At 42.0% G+C, this 24828-nt stretch overlaps 1 protein-coding gene and 1 long non-coding RNA gene across 2 annotated transcripts in view; one reads left to right on the top strand and one right to left on the bottom strand.

The window, feature by feature from the left end:
• The window catches only part of wnk1 (WNK lysine deficient protein kinase 1), a 131766-nt gene that overhangs the window by 16384 nt on the left and 90554 nt on the right, over nt 1-24828 (bottom strand). The window contains 10 exon segments of the mRNA XM_062981130.1: nt 8714-9342; nt 10568-10641; nt 11355-11424; nt 12411-12497; nt 13743-13826; nt 18074-19506; nt 19982-20119; nt 20261-20318; nt 22437-22583; nt 23766-23882. Coding sequence (XP_062837200.1) covers nt 8714-9342; nt 10568-10641; nt 11355-11424; nt 12411-12497; nt 13743-13826; nt 18074-19506; nt 19982-20119; nt 20261-20318; nt 22437-22583; nt 23766-23882 — 2837 coding nt within the window.
• LOC134299169 (uncharacterized) lies at nt 2805-8854 on the top strand. The gene is made up of 2 exons (XR_010006322.1): nt 2805-3063; nt 8644-8854. It is a non-coding gene; the product is annotated as an uncharacterized LOC134299169 (long non-coding RNA).

Here is a 24828-nt window from a genome sequence, read left to right as displayed (position 1 = left end):
TCCTATAAACTGGATTCTTTGGCAGGGATGCAAAAGTGACTTGGCCTCATTGACGATCAGGCCTAGATTCTGTAAGAGAGAAAGAGTAAACGTGATTATCATGCTGAAGCTGCTGTGCCGATAGAGCGACTAGCAACCAGTCATCTATATAGGGATAGACAACTACACCGTTCTCCTGTAGATAAGCTGTTACTGCTGCCATCACTTTGGTGAATACCCTAGGGGCCAAAGAAATGCTAAAGGGCAGGACTCGAAATAAAGTCTGACCTTCTATCATAAAGGAAAAGAGCCAATGTCAACGGGAATGAATGGCAAGATGAAAATAAGCATCTTTTAAATCAATTGTGGTGAACCACTAGCCTTTAAACAGTAACAGTAGAATGTAGTCAAAGTTACCATTCTAAATCTGCAATAGGCCACATAGTGATTCAATTCCCTCAGGTCCAGAATGGGCCGGAGCCCTCAGTCCTTCTTTGGGACTAAAAAGTATTAAGAGAAAAATGTTGAAGAAAACTCAGTGTAATGTAGAGGCACTACTGCACCCTTCTGCAGAAAGGTGGGGATCGCCTGCCAAAGGACAGGTGAAGGAGGTATGGCACGAACAATGTCCATATGCAGCAAGAAGACAAATTCTATATTTTAGCCATGATGTACTAAATCCAACATCCATTTATCTGATGTGATTTGCTGCCATGCCTGCAGGAAACCTGCCAAGCGACCCCCAAAGGGGGTAGAATCTGGAAGGTGCAAGGGGATCGCATCACAATTGTGGGTTGAACCATCACCCGAAACTTAAGAGTGGGTAATTAAGGCCACTCTAGAGAAGGGACAGGGCCAGTGCTAACACCACCACCTGAACAGGTCCTGCTGCCGTGTCCTACCCTGCTGGTATCCCCTAGAAGGGGGGTTATGCCTGGCAGTGTCAGATGGCTGAGAGGCCTGGTTAAACCGAAGCCTATAGGGTCGAGGCCAGGAAGACCTGCAAAAGTGTTTTGTGAGATATACCAGCATGCTCGATAGGAGGAAGAGGAACGGGTCGAAAGCCATATTTCTGTGCTGCTTCACACACTTCATGAGAACTCTTAAGATGAGTATCCGTGTCTGGATGGAAGACAGTGATGAAATCCATCGGCAGATCTTCTGCCATGGCCTTCCCTTCCTCTGAAATTGAAGAACACAACCAAGCATGTATGCGCATAGCCGTAGCCGAGGCAAACAGCTTGCCTGCAGTAGCTGAATGCTTAGCCATATCCTTTTGCAGTTGAGCTAACAGAAGTGCTTCCTGATAAAAAGCATCTGCCCACTGGTGATGCTGGTCAGGAACATAATGTAAAAAGGATGCCATCTTACACCACAAGAAGGTCTGGTAATGGGCCATATGAGTAGTGCTGCAGAAAAGTGAACTTTCCTTGCAAGCATGTCAACCTTCCTCCCTTCCTTATCAGAAGGGCTAGGCTGAATCCTTCTTGACCGCTGTGAAGATGGAACCTCCACCACAACAGAATTGGGCTTTGGAGGCTTAGCTATCCATGGCGCTGATGATGTGTCTACTTGAGAGATATTATCAAGATATCTAGTAATTGCTGATACTGCTGCTGGTGTGACATCTGGTGACTTAGTCAGCTGTAGAAGATATGGTAAAGCTGGCACCATAGCGGATGTTGGGAGGCTGCTGCTGCTCTGCTGGAAACATTGGATCTTCTACTGACTGAGGCGCAGTCACAGCAGGAAGCTTCAAGGCATGGGAGAGACAAATCATTAACTTAGAGGAAGAATCAGGCTAAATCCCCCAAAGGACAAGGAGTGAGTGTCAAAAAATTCCTCATCAGACATAAAAGACTTGATATCTGAATCAAAAGGAGGGCCATCAGAATGAGAGCCCCCACCCCCACCCCGAGTATGATGAAGGGTAACCATACCACGAAGTAAAGGGTCCCTCTCCTGGAGAAAAAGGACAGCCCTGAAAAGGGGGAGGCTCAAAATAATACCAGACTGGAGCTGCAGTAGATGCAGAAGGTTGAGAAGCAAAGATGCTGCCCAAAAGCATGGCCTTTTGGTGGTTCCAGGCTATAGGGAGAGTTCCTTGAACTATATACCCAACGGGAAGAGCGTTGTGGTTGCTGCAACTCCACAAGCGGTTGCTGAACAACAGGCCCCGTGGAAGGCAAGGATTGCTCACCCAACCAGAGTTGGGGAAAGGCGAGCAGTGGAGAGGGCATTTACGGAAATGCGGCATTTCCTTAGCAGCATTTAAGGAAAGGCATACAGACCCGAGAAAGCCAGAGTCCACAAAACAGTCCTGGTCAATCAAAGAAAAAGTTCAGTAAGGAGAGTCAAACAATCCTGGTAAAAACACGTTAAAAGCAATAATAAAAGCATTGAATGTTTGCTCTATATGTACATAATGTGATCTGCCCTGAGTCCCCTTTGGGGTGAGAAGGGCGGAATATAAATACTGTAAATAAATAATAGTTAGCCAAGTTCTGTGCTGCTGCTTTCACGGTGAAAAAGGAACTAAAGGACCAGTCCCTAAAGCCTTGATTTATCCTATTGGGGGAGGGCGGGATTGGAGCCAATTAAATGAAGAGCTTATTTAAGTATCCGGAAACAGCTGCTTGGTGCAGGAAATACCACAGGTGTGCATTTCACAGATTTCACGCTGGAGCAATTTCATTTTTGTGGCTGGCACAAACTAGGTTGAATTGTTTGAGACTCAGTGAGTTCTTCATTGAAAAATTATAGCAAAATGTGCTGCAGAATATTCCGCAAAAAGAATGGTTGCTTACCTGTAACTGTGTTTCTTCGAGTGGTGATCTGTGAAATCTGCACATATGGTAGAAATTCCAACGCATACGCAGCAGCTCGGACCTGTAGCAAGCTCTCTCCCTTTAAGGCTATGACCCCACCCTTCCTCCCCTGAGGATACATAAGGAACAGGTGGGGAGATAGCCCCACTTCCTCCGCCCTGTAGAAGCAGAGTCACTGAGGCATGACAGTCAGCGGGGAGGACGGGTGGGGATGTGCAGATTTTACAGATCACCACTCGAAGAAACACAGTTACAGGTAAGCAACCATTCTTTCTCCTTCGTGGGTCTGTGAACTCGCACATATGTAGGCTACTGATAATGCCGTAGCCCTCGTGGAGTGGCCCTTAATGGTGGCTGGAGGATTTTTCCCAGCCATCTGGTAAGCGAGACATATCGTAGCCTTAAGCCAGGCTGAGAGTTGCTGGGAGGAGACAGGAAGGTCTTCCCTGTCTGTCCTGTACTGCAAGAAAAGTCTTGGAGACTTCCTGATGGACACAGTCCTATCCAAACAGAAGGCAAGAGCTCTTCGCACATCAAGTGAATGAAGAGCACACGCTCTAAATCCATGGAGGGATTAGGGAAAAAAGCAGGTAAAACAATGTCCTGAGACATATGAAAAAGCGTAGGCACTTTGGGCAGAAAACTGATGTCAGTGAGTAAGACAACTTTATCCGCATGGAATCTTATGTAGGGTTTGTCTGCTCAAAGAGCGCACAACTCGCCTGCCCTGCGGGCTGATGTAATCACAACCAAGAATGCTGTCTTCCATGACAGATAAACGAATTCAGTGAAGTGTAGAGGCTCAAACGGTGGTCGCTGCAGAGCCAAGAGGACAAGTTCCAGCTGCCATGCTGGCAGCGGAGGCCTGACTTGAAGGCGGATGTTTTTGTAGCCCTGCAAGAAAAGTTGGACGAGTGGATCTCGAAAGCAGGATGGAAGATTGACTCTCTTCTGATAAGCTGAGATGGCTGCCAAATAACATTTTATGGAGGAGTAGGCCAGCCCACCTGCCGTGAGAGATGCCTGGAAGTCCAAGAGCAGCGGTGTTGGGGCGGACAGGGGATCCGCATCACGTTGCTGGACGAAGGTGGTAAAGCGTTTCTACTTGGCGGCATACGAAGACTTCGTGTAGTCTCGATGGGCCACATCCAAAATGGCAGTTACAGCTGTTGATAGTTGCAGGGTCTGATGCGCCACGCAGTCAGCCACAACTGGTGAAGGTCCGGATGGAGCATTTGTCCTGAGTGGGACGACAGGAGGTCTGACCTCCTGCTCAACTGATTGAACTGGTTGTCGGACATGGAGAGGAGAAGAGCGAACCATGGCTGGCGAGGCCACCACAGGGCGACGATGATGCAGTCTGCATCGTCTGCGTGTATCTTTGCCACTACCCTGGTCAGGAGAGGGATTGGTGGAAACATGAAGAGGAGAGGGCCGTGCCACCTATACTAGAAGGCGTCACCGAGAACACCCTTGGCAAGATCCTCAGGGAAGCCTGGCGCAATAGAGGTAGCATTTCGCATTCTCCGGTGTTGCGAACACGTCAATGGTGTGATGTCCCCATCTGCGAAACAGGCAGGTCTTGTCGGGGTGTAGCGACCAGCCGTGATTTACTGGCAGATGCCGGCTGAGCTGGTCGGCTAAGTGTTTTCCTCTCCGGGCAAGTATATAGCAGTCAGGGAGATGTTTCTGAGAATGCACCAGTCCCATATGTCCAAGGTGAGACAAAGGAGTGAGCGGGAGCAGGTGCCTCCCTGTTTGTTGATATACCAGGCCACGGTGGTATTGTCTGTCAGGATCTGGACCACTTAGCCCATCAGAGAGGGTTCGAAGGACTTGAGGGTTTTGAACACTGACAACAGCTCTAGCCAGTTGATGTGGTTGGTGGCCTCCTGTGGCGATCAGCGTCCCTGTGTGATGAGTCACTTTGAGTGAGCACCCTAGCCGTGCAGGGAGGTGTCGGTTCTGAGTTGCGCCATTGGCTGACGTGGTCAGAAGGCCATGCCGGTGCACACATTGGAGTGGCGGAGCCACCAGTGAAGAGATGCTCTGACATGTCTCGGGACAGTGAGGAATTTGTGAGGGTTTTGTCGCAGTGGATGGAAGACCTGCAGAAATCAGGTTTGGAGTGGTCTCCGCTTGAGACATGCCAACGGACTGATGAATGTCATGGAGGCCATATGGCCGAGTAGTGATTGGACATGGCTGGCCTGCACTCTTCGGTTGTGTGGAGCAGCTTGGAGTGAAGAGCCTGGTAGAGGTCTTCCAGAAGGTAGGCTCTGGAGTCAAATCCAGCACTGCTCCGATGAGCCGAATACACTGCATGGGCTGCAGGTGCAATTTCGTCTGGTTTACGAATCCCAGGTCCTTGAGGAGAGACAATGTCGTACTTATATTCTCTAGAAGTCACTCACGAGTATGAGCGACCAAAAGCCAATCATCAATGTAGGGGTACACTGTGATTCCCGAAGGTGTGCCGCTGCCACTGCCACACATTTCATGAACACCTGTGGTGTAGTCGAGATCCCGAAAGGAAGGACCCTGAAGCAGAAGGCGCGATCGCCTATCATAAAGCAGAGGTAAGGATGGTGTCGGGATGCAATGGTGATGTGGAAATACGCATCCTTGAGGTCAATGGTGGCGAACCACTCCCCACGAGGAAGGAGAGGAAGGATAGTGGAAAGGGTGACGATATGGAAACGATGAGCTCAAATATATCTGTTGAGGCCTCTAAGGTCTAAGATGGGACACTGACCGCCATGTTTTTTAGACACAAGAAAATATCTGGAAAACATGCTTTGGAAAACAAAGAAGGGCATAGAGGGAAAATTGCTCCCTTTTCTAACAACGTAGAGACCTCATCCAGCAACACCTGAGATACAAGAGTGGCACGGATACAACCCACTCTGGGAGGGGATTTGAACTCTGTGGACTATGTCAAGAACCCAAGAGTCGGTTGTAATGGACCGCCATTTCGGAAGAAAAGACGCTAATCGAGCACCAAAGTAAACAAAAGGAGTTGACTGTGAAGGTGCAGATGGAGGCAAGGCAGGAAGTGAAGATACAAGAGGAGAAACCATCACCAGTGAGTGCTCGTGCCGAGGGCTTGTATCTTGTGAAGAGGCAGAGGGTACAGTACTAAAACCGCCGCCGCAGTTTAGACTGAATCTTGCCCTTTCCGCCTTGCTGAGATTTCTCCGACTGGGTTTGCCTGTTTGAAGGAGGTGAACGTGACCGTGGGAAGGACCGCTGGCTGGTGTAAGAACAGCGAGGGCTGGCCGGAGGTAGCTGCCAGCGAGGCTTGGGCTGAGAAAATGACTGCGTGGAGAAGCCGTATTTCTGAGCTGCCTGATGGGTCTCCTGCTTCATTTTCAAGTTAGAGTCCATATCAGGATTGAAGAATGTTTCATCCTTCCATGACAACTCTTCAGCAAGCACTTTCCGAGCATCTGAAAGTGAGGAAGTACGCAGCAAAGCATAACGGCGTATGACAGTGGCCATTGCGAAGAATCGATCCACAGTATCTGCTGTCCATTTGGCCATATCCTTTTGTGCCCTTGCCAAAAGGAGGGCCTCTTGCTGATATGCCCTAGGCAGGGCTTGTTGGTCCAGTTGGAGCATATCAAAATATGGCGACAACTTCGCCCACCGAAATTCTTGATATGCAGCCATGTAGGCCCCATAGTGTGCGAGGCGTGACACAAAACCACCACCTGTATGGATCTTTTTCCCATCCTTGTCTGGTGGAGTGGAAAGGGATTTCTTTGTATTCTTGCCCTGGTGAATGTCCACCACCACTGAATTAGGCTTCTGTGGTCTTGCAATCCATTGTGCCTCCTTGAGGTCCACTCTGTATATGGAGTCATACCGCTTGTCCACTGGTGGCACCGACCCAGGAGGCATGTTGCGGGACCGTGCGAGCTTGACCAGGTAAGGGAGTGATGGTAAGGTTGAAGGAGGGGGCACATACTACTCCTGTTGGTCAGATGGGAAAAGAGGATCCTGCACAAAATCTGGCTCCATGGATGTTGGGAGATCCAAAGCCTGGGTAAAGCGGATCATCAAGGCAGAGAAGGATGAAGTGTCCTCTTTAGAAGGAGGACCAGGGTCATCCTTAGAAACCTCCACATGTGGCATGAGATGAGGTAGACATATTGTCTGACTTTTGAGGGGACACAGCGGCCAGAGCCGTGATGGTATGCTCTGGAGCATGAGCAGAGGCCACAGGCTTCTTTGGTTTGGAAGCTGGATTGGCCTGAGGGGCCGAATCCTGTGGAGGTCCAAAATAATATACTCTACCCCCAGGAGAATGGTATACATACTCTTGAGGGGAGGGGTTGCAACTGACAATGGGTATGGTGGCCCATGTCATGCCTTGAAACCGACTTCTGGTAATAGTACCGGCAAGGGGTTTGGAACCCATAAGAGGGTTGGTACTGAGAAGAGGCAAAAGACTCTGAAGAATAGGATGCTGCTCCTGGATAGCTTGACCTGGCTCCATAAAGCAGCCTCGGTACCATGGGGGAAGGAGAGGGAGAGTGTCGGTCCCAACAGGTCTCCAAGGGCTGCTGCAGCGAGAGCGCTACAACAGCGAAACCGAATTAGCCAGCCCGATGCCCGAGTCCCTCAGCCCGTAAATGGGGCGTCAACAGGATAGATTGTGGCGGCATAATTGCTGAGGGGGCCACATCCACAGAAGGGAGCAAGGCCACCCCCACGTTCCCCTTCTGCGCGGTGCCCTTCAGCGCGCACGCCGCTTCGGTGGAAGTAGATGGCCGCACTTCCGGCATGGCGTCCTGGCCACACCCACCATCTTCCAGATGCGGAGCCGCTGCCGCCGCAGCAGACTCAGGAGTCTTCTGATTGCTCCGTTGGTCCTTGGAGCGACTCCTGCTTCCAGAAGGCAAGTGCGGGGATTTAGAATGGCGGCATTTGCACAGTGCTGCTTCCAACTCTGAAGCCGTGGAGGCTGCAGAAGGGACGTGAGGCGTGGTTTGTAATGGCACAGGTGGTTCAGAGGAGAAGTAGCAGGAAGAAGGTCTTTCTCATACAGAAGTGCCTTCAGCCACGCTTGGCAGTTCTTCCTGGCTTGGGGGGTAAAACCTTTACAAACATCACAAGTCTTTAGTAGAATGAGCTTCCCCCAAACAAAGAAGGCATTTAGCATGGCCATCTGAGACTGCTAACTTCCCCCCACAGGAGCTGCACTTCTTAAATGCTGCAGTAGACATACTGGTCTTAGAGTCGTCTGATAAGTCAGAGTCAGGGCCACAAGGAAACAAGACTACACACCAGTCCAGGTCAAAGGTTTGTAGAAGGTTATCAAAAAGAGTTATCAATAAACAGTCCTAGTCTTAGCCAATGAAACAAAATAGTTTGTGAAGAGAGCTGCTTTGTTCCTAACACTGCCTTTGCAAGGGCAGAAAAAAGGAACTGGGGCTATCTCCCCACCTGTTCCTTATGTATCCTCAGGGGACGAAGGGTGGGGCCATAGCCTTAAAGGGAAAGAGCTTGCTATAGGTTCCGAGCTGCTGCACATGCTCTGAAATTACTACCATATGTGTGATTTCACAGACACCACGGAGAAACGTTTTTGCAGTTTAATAAATCTTTTCCATGTTTTTACGATAGTACCAATTAGGAAATGACATTTATAATCCAAGAACAAAAATTGTGTTACATGTTCTTACAACAAGTATTTTAGGTCTGTTATTATTTGTTGCTTTTGATAGTATACAATTTCTTGTAAAATGTGCTTTTGTATGTTTACTTTTGATGATGAACTCTATTTTTTACTATTTCCATGATTTTTAATCATATACACATATACTTCTAGTTACACAGATGGGGAAAGACCTTCCGGCCAAGACCTTTCATAAACTAGTTCACAAAAAAGCCCAACTTACTTCTCCCGTAATTGCCGTAGCTCACACTTCAAATCTTCATCTTCTATGTCTGACTCATTATCACTGCTCATGTAGGAGGAGTTGAATGAGTTACTAAGGCTTTGGACTGGAAGACTGATTTTTGACCCAGGTGGATGAACAGAGTCTGGACTGCCTGCACCATCATCCATCTCCTTAGCTGCACCACTCAAGAAAGCAGCTTCCAACTCAGAAGAAGGTCCATTCAGATGCAGAGAAGATCTTCTTTCTGCCACTTGTGATTTAGGAGTTGTGACTGGAGAAGAAATATGCTCAGACAGAGGTACTATTGCAGGGACCTCATTTTCCACACAGGTCACCTCATCTTGAGTTCTAGATACAGAAAAACGACCCACTTGGTCTGCTGTTGTTGTCACCTGGAAACGCCCAACCTTGGTTGGCTGTGACTGCATGGTGGAAGTATGTGAAAAGACTCCATCTACCACATCTACTGAGGTACCAGAAATGACCTCAGCTGTTCCGCTGGAGGCTGTCTTTATCAAAGTACTCTCTGGGCTGCTGCTAGACAAAGATGAGGATTCCGAGGTGGTTGTGTCAAAGTGCTTGGGCTGACTTCCACTCTCTTTTTGGTCATCCACTGCCACTGAAACCTAGATATAATGTACACATAATTATTATTTATATGCACACGCACACCTATCCATGTGAGTGAAATTTTACAAGTTTATAAGAGGTCAATGTAGGGGGTCTTATTCAAAACAGGAGGAGATAAGGATGGGAACAGAATACACATGGAAGCAGTATGTGGTAACCCTAACCCTAACCCAGCTCCTTTTGCTGGGATGGGTTACAGTAGGATGTTTAGCAGCAACTAATGTTTTGATGAACATGAATCAAATGCAATATAAAGTGCCTAGTTAATGGCAAAAGCCATTACCATAAACTGTAATAACTGCAAATTTAGACAGATTTAAATGGCAATGAAAAAAATATGACAGAAGTCACTATCAATGGCTAATAGTTTATACTGTATATCTATATGTTACCCAGTATTGCAAAATGAAAATACCAACTAATTATCTATCAGTATATGGCTTTGATTTCTATAATTTTGTAGGTCAAATATACATCTTTTTAAAATTTCTATGTAATATTTAAGTGGTAGTATGTAGAATCATAAAATCACAGAATCATAGATTTGGAAGAGACCTCGCAGGCCATCCAGTCCAACCCCCTGCTGAGAAGCAGGAAAATCAAAGGACCCCTGTCAGATAGTTATCCAGCCTCTGTTTTTTAAAAAAGGAGCCTCCACCACACTCTGGGGCAGAGCGTTCCACTGCCGAACAACTATCACAGTGAGGAAGTTCTTCCTAATGTTCAGGTAGAATCTCCTTTCCTGTAGTTTGAAGCTATTGTTCTGCCTCCTAGTCTCCAGGGCAGCATAAAACAAGCTTGATCCCTCCTCTCTATGACTTCCCTTCACATATTTATACATGGCTATCATGTCTCCTCTCAGCCTTCTCTTCTACAGACTAAACATGTCCAGTTCTTTAAGCTCCTCATAGGGCTTGTTCTCCAGACCCTTGATCCTTTTAGTCGCCCTCCTCTGGACACATTCCAACTTGTCAACATTTCCCTTAAATTGTGGTGCCCATAACTGGACACAGTAGTCCAGGTGTGGTCTGACCAAGGCAGAATAGACGAGTAGCATGACTTCCCTGGATCTAGAAACTATACTAGATACATGTTGGGTCTTTGATATCCCATCAAGCACAATAATATTCTTCCATACTCAGTTTCACCATATATAAAATAGGAGTAACCAAAACCACAATGTAACTATGGCAAAAAGTGCAAAAGAATTCTCAAAAATACCTGAAAACGACCCATCTTAAGAACTGCAACTCCTGCAGTTGTGGTTGTGGCACACCTTTCTTCATCCTGAGAATCTGAAACATAAAGCAAAGGAGGTAAGAAGAAACTATAAAAATATAGTTCACTCCAATATATCCCAAACAAAGAAGCAGCAATTATCACACTATCCAATACAAACAATACCAAGAACCTGTTTCCAGTAGTGTTCATCTTAAGGTTTAGTGTATGCAAAAGTTGCTGAAAATATTGTCATCTTGTTATCTAATTACATAACTATTGGGATTTGTGAATAATCTAGCATTATAAAAGAGAGAATGAATCTTTCCAATAAGCTACACTGACAAAATGACAGATTTTGCATGCATGCTGGACTATGGCATAATCAAACATTGTAAGAGTAAATGGAGAATTCACTTCCCACCGAAAATACTCAACCTAACAAAATATGTTACTCTGAATACCAATACATTGCTGCAGGCCATTTCATCAGATGTATAAATTCATCATTTGCCCTTACACCTTGGCTGCTGCAGAGCACATACTCACATTGTATTACTCCAATACTGTAAGAAATTGGATCATTTTTTGTTTTGTTGTTGTTGGGGTTTTTTTTTGGTGTCAGGAGCTACTTGAGAAACTGCAAGTCGCTTCTGGTGTTGAGGTAAAAGTTCCAAAAATACATCTTCTGTTATTATAATCCTATTATAATCCAGGTTTTATTTATGAGTTTCAGCAGTAACAGACAATACATTTTACTTTTCATTACTACCCATCAAAAAGATTTTACCAGTATTTGAAGGCTGTTCTGGTGCAGGCACCATTCCAGTAATTGCTGTAGAAGCTACAGATGGCACAGGCTATGAAAAGAAAACAAAGTTATGTTGGCATCAGCGTAGCTTTCTCTCTCTATTTTTTTCTTTTCTAATCCAGGATAATAGGACAGAGATTACTGAAAAGGACTCAATAGTTTTGTTAAGCCTCAGACACCAAAGCAAAATACACAGAAGAGTATCACAGTAGCAAGTCAAATCCGTTCACTAAGCCTCCCACCTAATATATGACATATAAAAACAACTCAAAAGAATCTGCACCATAATGTAACTTGATGTAACTTGAACAAATCTCTTAATTCAAAGTAACTTCCATATGACCAAAGTGCCACTATTGCCTGCTACACAGCTGGTAATCAGGCCTCTTTGCCTACAGTTGTACTTGTAAGGAAGCTAAATTTGTTTCAAGAGTTGGATTCATTCCAGAGAGATTCATTCTTACTGGTCCTGAGAGTCATCACGCCTGATTGTAGGTACAAGCTCATGTGCCTGGGCATTCTATTATACACAAAAAAAACCCTTAAAACACAGAAAACTACTGTCAGGAAAAACTCCAAATCAACTCCACTGTTGAACACTTGCTTTTCTCATTCTCTCAGATTTTGAATACAATGGCATGTGCACATGGAGGCTGCAGGTCTGTTATAGGATTACTCTATTATGCTCTGCCCTTCCACTTAAAAGCATTCATGTTACTATAGAAAATATGAAGAAAAACAGTAAGATGGTGGCAATAGAGTCCAAAACACAGGTTCCATTATGTGCCACGACACAGCTATTACTAATGAAATGTCTCCCCAAGCAGAGAATCCACCTTCTCTGATACACCCTCTCAGAAACACTACCCTTTTCCATAGTAGAATTAACAGATATAACTTTTCCATCCCTCTCATTCTCAAAGGAGGGGAACCATGCAATTTCTGAACACTGCAAATCTTTGATCTCCTTTGATCTCATATGAGAACTCTTATCAGCCCACATGAAGCTGTGGCTGATGAACAGCAAACACTTACACAGGCAGGAGTAGATGTTGTTGGGACTGTTTCTGGACTCAGGGCTCTTCTTAACTGAGCATCCAGGTCTTCCAGAGGTTGCTGGGACTGGAACAAAAGGCAACTATTATAGCTGTTGCCCTTTACAAATAGGATAACCTAATTCTTGTTCTCCAAATGTTGCAGAAGACAGATACCATCATTGCTTATTACTGACTATGCTAACCAAGTTCAATCCAAGTTGTTGGTCTGAATCAGAAGGGCCACAAACATACAGATCGACTTTCAAAACAGTTCTATATGTTGACTATTTTATTGTGACATAAACACAAGCTAACACCCTATTTCAGGTTAAACAAAGTGAAAGAAGTTGGGTTGGTGTTCATGAATTGTACTGGCCTTGTTGAAAGGTATAATGAAGTTCTGGAAAATAATTATTTCTGTTCAACAACTATACATTGGGCAATGAATAGGCTGGTAAGTAAAAGGGCAAAATATCAAAACCCATTATGAAAATTACAGCATGTTAAGACAAGAGACCTGAGCAGCCTCTATTTTAATGCACATTTTTCATCATTAACAGCAGTTTATACAAACAAAGTTCCCTGGAACCACAAATCTCTGAAAGTACACATTGGATAGGAAACTTGGTAGCACTTCTACCGTCAAATCCTTCAAACGCTCAGGAAGCTTGCCATTAGCTGGTGCACATTTGCACAACCATCTCATATTTTCCATTTCATAGCATCCAAAAACACACTTTAGTACTATGGACTGAAATCAATTCCGATCATGGACATACACAAGCCAACTACAACCAAATTGCTCAATCACTTGTTTCAGATACTGTGAAGCACCTTCACTGGCTTTTTCATTCTCTGGGTAAAAGTCTCCCAAAGTACAGAACAGCAAAATATGCATAAACATAACTTGATGGGGAGGTATGTTCTTTACTTCCACCAATTAACAAAGGAAGCAAAGAACCTTCCATCAAGCATGGAATGCCTCACATTGAGCACATTAACTTACTATAAAACAGATTATCTTATAAAATAATCATCTACCACACATATGAATAAATTCATGAAAACCCAAGTTCCAAAAAAGCACAGCAGCTCTAAACCAGTACACAAAAACAGTTTGGTGACTATCATTTCTTTCTTTGGATATGTTCATACTACAGCACTGCAATTGCCAAAGATAAACATCTAAATTAGGAGCAGTTCAGTGTTTACTAAAATATTCAAGAATAAAGTAATGGGAGGAAAGTAAAGGAGTAAGTGTCATGCAACAGAGTTTAATTTCAGCATGCTCTTTGAAAAGGGAAAAAAGAAGCAGATAGCTGTAAAACACCTGAGTTAGTGTAGGTCCTGGAAAAGGTGGCAACTGCTCACTGGATGGAGTGCCAGCTGGAGGTTCAGAACCTACTGGTAGTCCCTATGAATAGATATGAAATTCAAGTTCAGTCTCAGAAGAGAAAGATCATACAGTTGTAGAGTAGACATGTTCATCCTGTAAAGGTTTCAGTATGTAAGAATTATTATCAACATAGGTTCTTTTTTATGTGTTAAAATAGCCATTTTCTAAAAGTTAAAAAGGAGCAAAACCCCAAAATGATACTCAAAGTGGAAATATTTGTGATACAACATGCTTTAATTCAGTCAACAACTATAAATGGAATGCATATTTCTTTTCATTTTATTGCTTCTTTTCCCAGGAGGAAATGAAATTCAACTCTGTATACTCATGTGTAAGTCTAGAAATTTTAGTTTTTTAAAAAACACTCCAAAAAATCTGAGTCCATAGTGATTATAGAAGGAACCATCCTCATATCTGAGTAGAAGGGCAAAGGCAAAAGCTTAGTCCATCCTAGGAAAACCTAAAAGAAGCATCAACCCCCTCTACTCTCTCCTCTATGGGATTATACCTGGCCTTTTTGGATACCTGGTTGGGGAATCAGAGTGGCAGCAGCCGGGACAGCTAGCCCTCAGGTAGTGCGAGCTCTTTCCCCTCACTGTGGAATGTCCTTTGAATTATCCACAAGTCATATCAAAATCCATAATTTTGCACCCAAAACCTGCCCTCGGCCTATATACGAGAATGACTTATACATGAGTATATGCTCTCAGTATAATTTCAAGTTTTTCCTATTTCTCTTTATTTCTAGTTTCCTTGAATAATTATTATTTAAATGCTATGTTACACATTTTATATATAATAAGGACCAATCTGGATAAGTAGCTTCCCTTTTTACACAAGGAATTTGCCACGTAACACTCCTTAAATCATAATGTGGTGCAAAAGTCTATGAAACAGACCTGAAATATCTGTAGAAAATACCGTTTATTTCCAAGTGCCTGCTAAAAATATTTTTTAAGTTAGAAGTACACTGAAGGAGGATGTGGATGTGTGTATTTATTTAAACTGACTTCTAAAAAAGTGTGCTGGTTGTCCTATAAAAAGAAGCTGAGACGTGCAAACTTAAAAGGGGGGGGGCAAAGAGTTCAAACATTGTTAGATCAGACAATAGAATGAGGCACATCAGTTAGACAGGCAGATGAGACAGCACATTCCAAATATTTCCATCTTAAAAACATAAAATATCTCAAAGCTAAACATGTAAGATAGTGAAACATTTTTGCCACCCTTGAATACCATGTCACTCTATGAAGCAATACCCGGGGGAGGGGGGAGAGATCAGTTTGGAATCCTAACTAAAATACAATTTTGGTAAACAAAATAATGAGATCTCCTTACTATCTACTTTCAGATTTGACAATTTTGATTAATTTTTAACTCTGGAAGGCAGCCATATATACCTTGAACTCACTGTAGAAAAGGAGAAATATAAAATTAACTGATTAATATAGCTCTGGGATCTTCCAGATGTTCAATTCTATCTCGGCTGTGGGCTTAGAGAAGTTGGAGCCCCATAACATCCCTGCTATATAAAGTCTGATACAAAACACTGTCAAATACTCAAGTCACCTCTTTTTCTCTCAAATCTATATTCTTTCCCTCACCTCTGTATTAGGGATACAGCCCATGTTTATCTTTCAAATATAATAAACGTAGTGAAAATATGGCTTCATACTATAAAGTCTACTGCATGCTTAGCCAGTTATATTATCTTTCCTCATAATTACTGAACGTGTACATCTCAAATTGGCTTTATAGACACAAAAATAATCAACTTGTCATTTCATACATTAAACAACTTGTTACACCTAACACCTGTCCCTTTATGGAATATAGAGAATTCCATGGAGAATATCCTGAATGCCCTATGCTTCAAGCAACACTGATACCAGGATCTCTACCAAGGAAACAAACTGTTGTGACCATCCGTTAAACTACCAGAGGTTTAACAGAAGGTTACAAAATAATGGCCTTCTAAAATCCACTAGGAAATTCAAGGAAGCCACTAGGGATCTGTGAATTTTATTAATATGGTACATGTCCCAACTTTTCAAAGTATGCAAACATATATACTAAAAAGCTTCTAACTGCAGTCTCTCAAAAATTATTTTAAACAGGTCATCAAACAATTGTCTTTAGGTTTTCATCCTACAATTGAAGATATTGCAATTTTATTGGCCACTTATAAAAACATAAGAAAATCCTTGATCAGATTAAAAGTTTATCTGGTATGTAGGCTGAGTATTCCTTTTCTGAAAGGCCTGGGACCATATGTGTTGTGTTCTGTTTTATTGGCCACTTATAAAAACATAAGAAAATCCTTGATCAGATTAAAAGTTTATCTGGTATGTAGGCTGAGAATCCCTTTTCTGAAAGGCCTGGGACCATATGTGTTGTGTTCTGTATTTTGAATTTTATTTCAGATTTTGGAATACCTGCATACACATAATAAGACATCTTGGAGTTGGAACCCAAGTCTAAACAGCTTATACATAGGTTGAAGGAAATTATATAAACACGTTTTTAATTATTTTCTGCATGCATCAAAGTTTGGATGAACCGAACAATCAGAAAGCAAAAGTGCAGCTACACTTGAAGGCAATTTAGGGTTTTGGAGTATTTTGGATTTGGGAATTCCAGATAAGGGATGAACAACCTATTTGACACTGCTGGCAATGGGGTCAACCAGATGTCTATGGGAAGCCCACAAGTAATTGTAGCACCTGTGTTCCCTATTCATGAATATATCACATCTGATACAGGAATCACGACTAGTAGCCACTGACAGCTTTAGCCTGCATGAAATAGTCTAATTCACTTTTGAAGCTGTAATGAAGTGTGATTTTTTTAGTTTACAGATGTCATGTTTAATGGTGTTTTAAAAGGGTCAATATTTCAGTTACTCTGCACTCATGAGTTGGTTGCCATGGAGCAGTGGGTGGAGCCAACTGCCGTTTTGGTGGAGAGGTGCAGGTTTGAAAAAGAAGCAGTTAGTCTGTGCCCTGATGAGGTCCAGTGAAGACTGATCCTCTGTTGAAGGGATCAGGGAAGCTCAAATGCTTATTTTTGAGTCAGTTTAAGATAAGTTTGGTGACTTATTTTAAGGTAGTCTGTCTCCTGATAAGGAACAGATAATCTGTGATTGTAATTCACAGGGTGACTGTAGTTTAGAGCAGTAGAGAAAGAAGTGATATTTTAAGGAATTTGAAACACCTCATTCTAGCCTTGCAACTGTTAACTAAAGTGCCTCTAAAGAGAAAGTTACTGTAACCATTAAGCTTTGTGCCTGAATAAATGTGTTATTGTTCTTACTAACATCTCAGTTTCTGTCACATATATTACCATCAAGAGTAAACAAGAAGAAGGAAGAAAAACAAAATTTAAAAGGTCTCCTCTCTAAGTAGCTAGTGTCTATATCTTCCCATAGTGGTGGCAAGCGTGGATAATCCCCTTTACATCTGGTGGCCGCATTATAAACATCTTTACTAATCAGGTGGCAGCGTTTAAATAGAAACATCTTTATACTGGTGGCAGTGGTTATATAATATTATAATATAATTATAATTAAATAAAAACACACCATCTCCACAGAAGCCATCCAAGTTAGGACTAAATATTTTATCTTGTACATCTGGCAAATTCCATGCTTTATGCACTGTGCAAAACATGTTCTTTTATCAGCTTCAGATGTCAAAAGATTCCAGTATTGTAAGAACAATTTTCCCTATCCAACTTTCTCTACACAATGCCAAATTGTATACATCTCTATCATTTCTTAAGATATGTAGATCCAAATATTGTAATCTTTCTTTATAAGGAGCTGTTTTAGCTCCTTGATTATTTTGGTTCACATAATATATGTGAATAGAAATAAAAAAACAATTTGTGTGCTAGGTATGCATTGATTCTTCCTCATTTTATAGAGTGAGGAAAGAGGGGATGCAGAATTTTCAAAACTTTAAAAATACAGTATATTAATACAATGGCAAGGAAGAAGAGCTAAACTATAACCAAGGTGTGAACAACGGTTGACCAAGGAAGTCATGATTAACATTTTCCATCTCTTAGAACTTCCTCAGCAAGCATGTTTTAGAGCAGTGGTTCTCAACCTGTGGGTTCCCAGATGTTTTGGCCTACAACTCCCAGAAATCCCAGTCAGTTTACCAGCTGTTAGGATTTCAGAGTTGAAGACCAAAACATCTGGGGACCCACAGGTTGAGAACCACTGTTTTAGAGCAAATTCATAAGAACATTTGATTCCTTACCGGTACTCTGCTAAGAGGAGGTTTTGAAGGAGGGGTCCCCGGTTTAGTTGTTGCTGATGCAGCACATGTTGCTGGAACACTGTTGATGGGGGTGCCTGGCTGTCCAGGTGTAGCAACTGCTGTTATGACAGGTAAACCTGCTGAACCAAGTGTCAAACTGGATGGTGGTACACTGGTACTTGCAATAGGTGCTACAGGTTTCATGGATGCAATAGCAGTAGTTGGTAAGGCAGGCATGGCTGTGGTCTCCACCACAAGAGATGTCTCTGAGGATACAGATGGATGAGCTGCCCCAACACCACCATGTTCACTGAAGAGAGATCGCAGTTTTTCTTCCAGGGTTTTTATGTCATCTATGCCTGGTGCTTTGGGTTGAGTGTCAACATCCACTTCCAAAGAATGAGTATGTGGTTGATTAGGCAATGGAGCCAACTGAGGATGACTATGTATCAAAGTTTGCTGGACAGCAGGCACATTAGCTACTGGATGTGCCAGTGGCAAAATGCCAGGTAAAGGAACCTGGGGCAATGCCGGAGTAGACACTATGCCTGCTACTGGGGCTAACGTGGATGATGTAACTATAGGTGGGATGGGTAGTGGAAGTACCCCAGCTGGCTGCAAGATGGAGCCAGACATACTAGATGGGACTGTAGAGGATATAGGCACAGAAAGAGGCAAGGATATTCCACCAGTGATGCCTAGCTGTGGCTTTTCTGGCTGCTGCCCACTTTCTGATCTTGGTTGCAGCACACTAACCACCACCATTTCTGCTAGGCTGGAGACAGAACTGCTAGTGTCTGACTGAGTAGACTGTGAAACCATGCTTTGTGCCAAAGAAACAGGGACAGTTGTTTGGCATTGTGATGGAATGACACTGGAACTGCCAACCTCTTGAGATGTCACAGGGGGTGCCATAGCTCCTGCTATAGTAACACTAGGCCCTGTCACTCCAATTTGCGGCAAAGTTAAAGAAGCTGGGGTGCTACTACTAGCAACAATTTCTCCTGCAACAGAACCTGCCTGAGATGCAGTTGTTGACAAAGAAGAAGGTGCACTAATGCTGGAAGCCACACCACTAATTAAATCTGACCCTGACTGCAATACTGGTGGAAGAGAGCTGGAGCCTGACAACTCTTCATTCAGTGAAACCCCTGTGGTCACCTTTTCTACTATCTGTGTAGCTGGTAAAGAAGCACCAGTGGAGGGAGGGAGGGACACTGAAGGAGCAGTCACTGATGTTGAGGGCAACCCACCACTTACACTTGTAGCTATAGGTGGGAAAGGTGGCATGTCCTGATTAAAAACTGGTGGAGCTGTGTTGGGTCCTTCTGTCATTTGTGCATGCTTGAGCTCTGAAAAAACACCCTGTAGACTGAGGGATGATGCAGAGTGAGACAGATTCATTCCAGGACCATGAGATGAGGAAGTAGCAACTGAAAGAAGGAGATAAAAAATCAGAATAACTTACTGAATAATACTTAAGGCTCTGACGTTAAGACAACGCGGTTTTATTTATTTGATTTTATATTCTTCCTTTCTCTCCACACTAGAAATAAAAATCAGCTCAAAGAAAACAAGTTGCTTTTTTCTAAATAAAACCTAGACTCCTGCATGTTTGAGAAAAAGTGTTACAAGAATCCACCACTTCTGTTCTTTTCATGTGGGTCCAATGGTTTTAGTGAAGCCACCCTTCCAAGGTCAGTTGTAGAAGTGTCTCTAAATATAATCTGAACAGCTATATAAGGCGTATGAGCAGAGAGGTAGTGTTTCAGGCACATGACTGTTCACACAGCAAAACAGTTCCCTTACAGAAAACCCCCCTGTAAAACCAAATTTCTCAGAAGCCTATACACTGACATTCTGGTAGTGGTGGCAACTGGCCTATGCTGGAAACATTGGTTAACTCACCTACATCAAGAAGCTCATTTTCTGATGGAATAGAGGTGAAAAATTTCTGTTCTCGCAACCTGCTTTCTGGTACAGGGCTGACAATAAACCTTCTTCCAGCAGAATGGACAACTTGAGTTAATGAATTAGGAGGGACACCTACAAGTCAGAGAAATACAGAGGAAATTATTGACTTATGTAGAAAATGCTACAAGTATCAAACATTCTGCTGCTAAACTGAACAGTAATGATCTGGGACTCAGGCTAATAATCCATAATTGTAGGAAATAAAACATTTACCTATTCTTTGTGGAATGGAAGACACAGGATCTGGCTGTTTAAAGTCTTCATCCAATTTCTGCAAGAAATTAAAATAGCAATTTAAAAACATATGATCATCCTGGAGATGAAGATGTTAATGAGCTTTAAGACATGCTACAGTAGGAGTATGAAAATCAAGAAGTAGAGACTGGGCAGAACCTCTAAAATCTCACCCCAACAAGCTGTATTGGATCACAGTATTGGATCATTTTCTTCCAGCAATTGAAGACTGTTTTCAAATAATGAAATCACTACTTTTCCTATGCTGGTTGATTATAGTAGGTTTGCTCACATTGCATGCACATGTACAGAGGACCTGGTCCTACAGTCATTTTAATGCAGATGCTACTAACTACCCATGAGTTTTCAAACCCTATGTAAAGCTGCCTTCAAATCCCTTGATGGTTTGAGTAAAAACTTCTGCCAATACAAGATCACCTATCTATGAAATAAGGCCACACTGAGGGTCTTCACCATTTATAAGACAAGAGTGGCAAGCACTCAGCAGGGCATAAAATAATAGCCACGCTGACTTTCTGAAATCCTATCCTAGAAAATGCTAGCTATAAAAATGCCTTCAGTTATTGCAAATACAGTAGAGCTTCGCTTATCCAATATAAATGGTCCAGCAGAACACTGGATAAACGAAAATGTTGGATAATAAGGAGGGATTAAGGAAAAGCCTATAAAACATCAAATTAGGTTATGATTTTACAAACTAAGTTTTACAACAAATCAACAGAAAAAGCAGTTCAATACACAATAACGTTATGTAGTAATTACTATACTTATGAATTTAGCACTAAAATATTGCAATTTATTGACATCATTGACTACAAAAACACTGACAATTAAAAGGCAGACTGTGTTGGATAATCCAGAACATTGGATAAGCGAAGTTTGGATAAGCGAGACTCTACTGTAGTACAAAGCATTTGACATAAAAATACTGTATTCCACCATGTAATAGTCACCACCTCATAATCAGTTCACTCCTTGGTTTTGGGTCCCAAAATGATTTTTTCCTTTCCTCATGTAATTGTCACAGGTAGTTTTAAACAAAACAAAACTAATCCAAACCAAACCTCAAAGACAGTTTAAATAAGTGCCCAGCTCTCCCTCCTTCCTTGGAGGTAAGGCAGTTTAAAAAAACAGAAACCAGCGAACACAAGGCATCATTTTACTTCATCATGTAATAGTGGTACCCCTTTTTTCCAACAAAAAAGGGATAAACGGTGTGACTACTATGTGTCACCTCTAATTTAATGGCCATGGCTATGTGATCTTGGGATTTGTAGTTTGGTGAGGGATCAGCATTCTTTGAAAGAGAAGGCTCAAGGCCTTGTCAAATGACAGCCCCATAACTCCATAGCATTGAATCAAGGCAATCAAAGTGAATTCATTCTACTGCATAGATGCACCCCAAGGTTCTTTTCCATTGCTAGAAGCTTTGGTATTTAACACTTTTGTTTTTAGAGAAGGAATTCTAAGCAGACAACAACTGTAATACGAACCTTTTTTGGCCAAACTACAAGAAGTATTGTATTTGATTTGATTTTACTTGTTGGTTTTGGCACTGAATGTTTGCAATTTGTTATGTTGTTGGAAACTACCCTGAATCCCCTAGGGGAGAAAGGGTGGGTTACAAATAAATTATTATTATTATTATTATTATTATTATTATTATTATTATTGAGTGCACTTTTCCCACTGTGCATTACATTAGGCAGAAAATACTTTTGTTGTTTCAGGGTTATAGAAATTGAGGTGCGCATTAGATTTAATGTCACATTAGACTCTAGTAAATACTGTAGTTGATTTTAACCTACCAAAAGACTGGAGACTCAGGTTTGGACTTACTCAAAATACAAAAATTGAACATTTGACAGAAATTACAGATGGGGTGAAAGATACATGACTGTTTATAGCAAAATTACTGATTTGGAAGGATAGCAAGACAACACAAAAAGGAGATAAAAAGGTTTTGAAAAACCACCGGATTTCCTAAAATTTAATTTCTGTTGATGGGGTAGCTTTTGACAACTGTTTGGCAAGAGAAAAAGCACAAGAAAGAAGTAGGGAGTTCATGACAAAGAACAAATAATGCCTTGCCCTATAGACTTAGCAGTATGAGTACAGACATCAAACTTTTTACCTGGTTCTGCATACTGCCCATACTTTGATCACCTTCTGGTTCCCCACTGGCATCTTCACCAAGCATTTCATCTGCCTTTTCAATAATGTCTCGCACCTGTTCAACAAAAGAATCTCTTTCTGTGGCCAAGATGAATTCATTTTGCACCTGTACAAAAAAATTAATTAATCACTACAGGCTTGGTTAACAACAAAAAATACCCAAACACAAACTACTGCAACATTATGACAGTTACATATCTAACAAATCTTTTTGCTTAAAAAGAATAATTGAACTTCAATTCTAGGTGAACCCAAGAATATGGCAAATAAAGCCATAATCGATGTTTGGCTTTGAGACACCCCACTCCATCATCCACAATGGTGACTAACTGTAAAGTAGGTGTAGTAAGAAAGTGGGGAACAATCTGAGGCGATGGTAGGCATCTCTATTCTCATTTGTTATGGAATTTGAAGACTCTTCCACTATTTTACTGGTTAGATTCAACTGTAGCCCAAGCATCCCATAGCGATAGGTGGAATACTTATCACCAAGCTTAAAGAGACTCAAAGAATATGAATTCTGTGGCGCAGCTGTTGAGCAGCTGCCTTAAATCACTCTGACCATGAGGTCATGAGTTCGAGGCCAGCCCGTGGCGGGGTGAGCACCCGTCAATTAAAAATAAAAAATAGCCCCTGCTCGTTGCTGACCTAGCAACCCGAAAGATAGTTGCATCTATCAAGTAGGAGATAAGGTACCACTTATAAAAAGTGGGGAGGCAAGATTAACTAATTTACGACCTGGTATGAGGAAGTGCCGTCAGTGTGGATGATGAAGCAGCTGCTCCCCCCTGTGGCCAGAATCGAATATCCCCTCAGGATAAGGTTAACTTGCCTCTGCGTGTCTCTCTCTGTCTCTGTTTGATGTGTTTATGGGCATTGAATGTTTGCCCTATGTGTGTTATAATGTGATCCGCCCTGAGTCCCCTTCGGGGTGAGAAGGGCGGAATATAAATACTGTAAATAAATAAATAAATAAATAATTCCATTAATTTCTCTTTTCTAGGTTATAATTTTTGAATGTGCAGAAGACTGTTTACTTGAATAAATGATAATCCTGAGGTCAAAGTTAATGCCTAGCTTCAGGGTTCCAAGCAATTTTAAACATTTAATTTAAACAGGTTCAGCCTATCCTCAACAACTTTAGATATTTCTACATTGTAAACTGTGACAGGCTAAGGTGAACACAAATACATTTATCAAGAGTACATTTCTACAAAGAGAAACTGAATGAGGCAGATTATTATAGTAAATACTGCTTACACATAAAGTTTCTGTTTGAACTGCTTACCATGATAGTAGCTATTTCCTCTGGGTTGTCACCATCCAAGTCAAACTTAAAAGTAACCATTTTTCTGTTGTGTGTCTCCAATTGACATTCCACAACCCGATCTCCCTTGTTTGATACCTAAAACACGGAATTTCAATTTTCAAGATGAAAAGAAGGTAATAGCAATAAGGGGATAAAAGCACCATGAAAAGGAAGGAATTCACAGAAAAGATTTCACTTAATTTGGAATATGTTCAACCAATGGGAAACAAATGTAATAAATCTTCACTTCTAGGAAAGTGCGTAGAATATAGAATTTCCAAAAGCCTAAGCACCCAGAGCTAGAAAGCACATGTTCATAATGATTAATTAAATGTTTGTTCTGAATACCTGTCAACCCTAAATTTACCCCAAAACAATAACAATTAACACAATTTCTGTGTAAGTACTATTTCTGTCTATTAAAAAAACTTTACCTGTCAAGTGGCTGTAAATCAGGAACATTACAAATAATCCTACCACATGCATATAATTCTGCTCCAAAACATGATTCTGGGTGCTAAAATATCCCCCCCGTTCCCTGCATGACATTTCAAAGATAATTTATGAAGTTGATTTGTTTCAACTAATTATAATTAGAATGGATCACAATCATATGCATTCAACACATTAGGTTGCTGTTACAATATGGTAAACATTAATACTGGTTGTACTAAGTATAATTCATATTTAGCATTTTGTCATGTGTTCGGACAATCACTGTCCTGTCTGTGGTTAATCTAAGACAAGAGATACATACACTGCAGAACTCAGGTCACAGAGGAAGTTCTTGCCCGCTTCTATGTGGCTAGTATATAGCAATGCTACATATTTTGCCAGATTAATTTAAGAGGGAAGATAGAAATCTCAAAGGACTTGTTTCCACCTTCATCGTCTGTCGAGTGATCTTCACAACTTTAGTCAGTAAACAAAGTAGATTTAAACATTTCTGTCCCTATAAACTGTAATGTGTGTATATGGGTGTGTTCACATATGTGCACTCCCTGCCCTGTCAACCAACAATGGATGCATCATTGGCACCAAG

This window comes from Anolis carolinensis, chromosome 5 (assembly GCF_035594765.1).
Source record: "Anolis carolinensis isolate JA03-04 chromosome 5, rAnoCar3.1.pri, whole genome shotgun sequence".
NCBI classification, from domain to species: Eukaryota; Metazoa; Chordata; class Lepidosauria; order Squamata; family Dactyloidae; genus Anolis; species Anolis carolinensis.
This window is presented reverse-complemented; position numbering and strand designations above follow the sequence as displayed.